This window comes from Diabrotica virgifera, chromosome 7, assembly GCF_917563875.1.
Source record: "Diabrotica virgifera virgifera chromosome 7, PGI_DIABVI_V3a".
NCBI classification, from domain to species: Eukaryota; Metazoa; Arthropoda; class Insecta; order Coleoptera; family Chrysomelidae; genus Diabrotica; species Diabrotica virgifera.
Genome location: NC_065449.1, coordinates 206319809 through 206322067, shown reverse-complemented (window position 1 = coordinate 206322067; position 2259 = coordinate 206319809). Strand labels below are relative to the sequence as shown.

At 43.2% G+C, this 2259-nt stretch overlaps 1 protein-coding gene across 1 annotated transcript; it reads right to left on the bottom strand.

The window, feature by feature from the left end:
- Nucleotides 1–386: 386 nt before the first annotated feature.
- On the bottom strand, nt 387–1205 carry LOC126888705 (uncharacterized). Its single transcript, XM_050657085.1, has one exon. The coding sequence runs from the start codon at nt 1203–1205 to the stop codon at nt 387–389; it is 819 nt and encodes a 272-aa protein (XP_050513042.1).
- Between the last annotated feature and the right edge of the window lie 1054 nt (nt 1206–2259).

The following is a 2259-nucleotide window of genomic DNA, read 5'->3' as shown; positions in this document are numbered from 1 at the left end:
GAGGTGGATGGTCTTCAGAGTCACCAGGGAAGTAGGCCGAGGCAATAACTATTTGCCTCTTGCCTACTTCTGTTGGCATTTCCACTATTGCGGTTACCAAATCTGCCGTAATGAATTCTGGAACAGAAATGTATTTAGTATTATGTGAGAGCAGTAATGCTGCTCTTGGATTATTAGTATTGTTACTATAGAGTAACCTACCTGATTTTATGTTGAGTCCTTGTATTCGTCCTCCATTAATCCAAGGCTCCTGTAGGAGACCTATGGCTATGTTGTCTTCAGTAAACCTTCTTCTAAGCACGCTGGTAGCTGCTTTTGAATGTTGGAGGTTTATCTGTAGACACTTTAGCCTTTGAGTTGGTTTTTCAAATGGGCTTAGGGACATTTTAATTCCCCTTGTCTTTATCCGGTTTCCCAGATTTTTTATCTACGGCTGATTCCTTGGAGTCAGGCCTTTGATTGCCTGTCCTCCTGGATTCAGCTTGGATTTGCTCCAGAGATTCGTTCCCCTCGGTGCTCGTAGCTTGAGCACTTTCTTGCTCATCTGGGGCCTTAGATATTGTAGCGGGTTTTTGAGACCCGCTTGTTCCGGGTTTTTGGGACCCACTTGTTGCGGGTTTTTGGGACCCGCTTGTTGTAGGTTTTTCAGACCCGCTTGTTGTGGCTTCGTTCCTGCCACTCTTTTTCCGGATAACTGTACGACCATATCTATAATTGATCGTATAGCCCATAGTTCTTAGTCTTTCGGCTGATTGGCTATCTACCGAAAGGGTTAGAATCTCCACGGCTCCACTTGTAGACCTATTTATTACTCTCCATGAGGAGGTATGGAGGCTGTTTTGGGCCTCTATTAGGCCTAGAATTTTATTCGTGGAATACTCTTTACTTCCGTGAAGGTACGTCGTAAAGAGTTCGGTGTGAGGAATTTCTTCTCCCTCTACAAGTCTCAGCGTGGCGCCCTCCCATGGATGTATTTCTCCAATGTGTGTCTTTAGCCACTGCAAGGTGGCTTTATCGGCGCACATCAGAGCTAGCCAGCCGGGCCTGTTTTGAGCACTCAAAAAGTTAGGCTTTTCGCTCTTTTCCCTTTGGTGTTCAAGAATCTTGTCTAGGATCAATTCCTTAACGGCTTCTAATTGTTCCGTTGTAAGGGATTGACTTGGGAATTCCGAAGGCATAATTCCCACTTTTATACCTTCAGCCATTTGACTGAAGGAGGGTTTTGCAGATTTAGGCACAGTGTCGCCTTTGTCTGCATCACTCCTTGATTTTTTTGCATGTCGGCCTTCAGGAGTGTTCTCTTCGGAACGGACCCTTTTGGGTCCTCTATAACTTTTCCCATGCGTCACGATTCATTTTCAAACAAATTAAATCAAAACATAAAGTGAGACGTACGCCGTTGTGTGTAGTATATAGCATACAGTATACAAAATGTACAAAATAAATTTTGTATATTATCCATCCATCCAATGGCACTACAGCCCAAATCGAGCCTTGGCCTCCTTCAACAAGCTTCTCCAATCATTTCGATTTACCGCTGTTCATTTCCATGAACGCGTTCCCAGGAAGTTCCTGGCATCCTCATCGACTTCGACTTCCCATCTCTTTTTAGGTCTTCCAACAGGTCTTCTTCCCTGTATTCTTGCATTCAGAAATTTTCTGGGGATTCTATTCTCATGCATGCGGACCACGTGCCCTGCCCACCGTAATCTCTGCAGTTTAGTGTATTGTGCTAGAGTTGGTTCGCTATACTGCTCGTATATTTCTCTATTATACCTAATTCGCCAGTTGTTATTTTCCCTTATTGGGCCCAGTATCCTACGTAATACTTTTCTTTCAAACACATCTAATGCATTGGAAGATTTCTGTGTCACCACCCATGTTTCGCAGCCATAACTTACTATGGGCCTGATTATTGTTTTATATACCCGGAGTTTTGTTTTCCGGTGTACGTCTCGCGATTTGAATATGTGGCTAATCGCGAAATAGGCTTTATTTGCCAGCACAAGCCTTCTATTTATTTCCGGTTCTTCTTCATTGATTGCAACCAGATCCATTCCTAGGTACGTGAATCTATTTACATGTTCTATATCGTCAATAAAGTGTTGTTGCGCCGGTCTATTTGATCTGGTTTGTATGAGTAGTTTTGTTTTATTTGTATTTATTGCTAGCCCTACTGCTTCTGCACTCTGTTTCAACTCAACGTAGGTTTCTTCCGCTGCATTCATTGTTCTGCTCATTATGTTTATATCATCTGCG

What these genes read in the sequence shown, in the direction of transcription:
- LOC126888705 (XM_050657085.1), bottom strand. Translation starts at nt 1,205, where the DNA reads ATGGCTGAAGGTATAAAAGTGGGAATTATGCCTTCGGAATTCCCAAGT.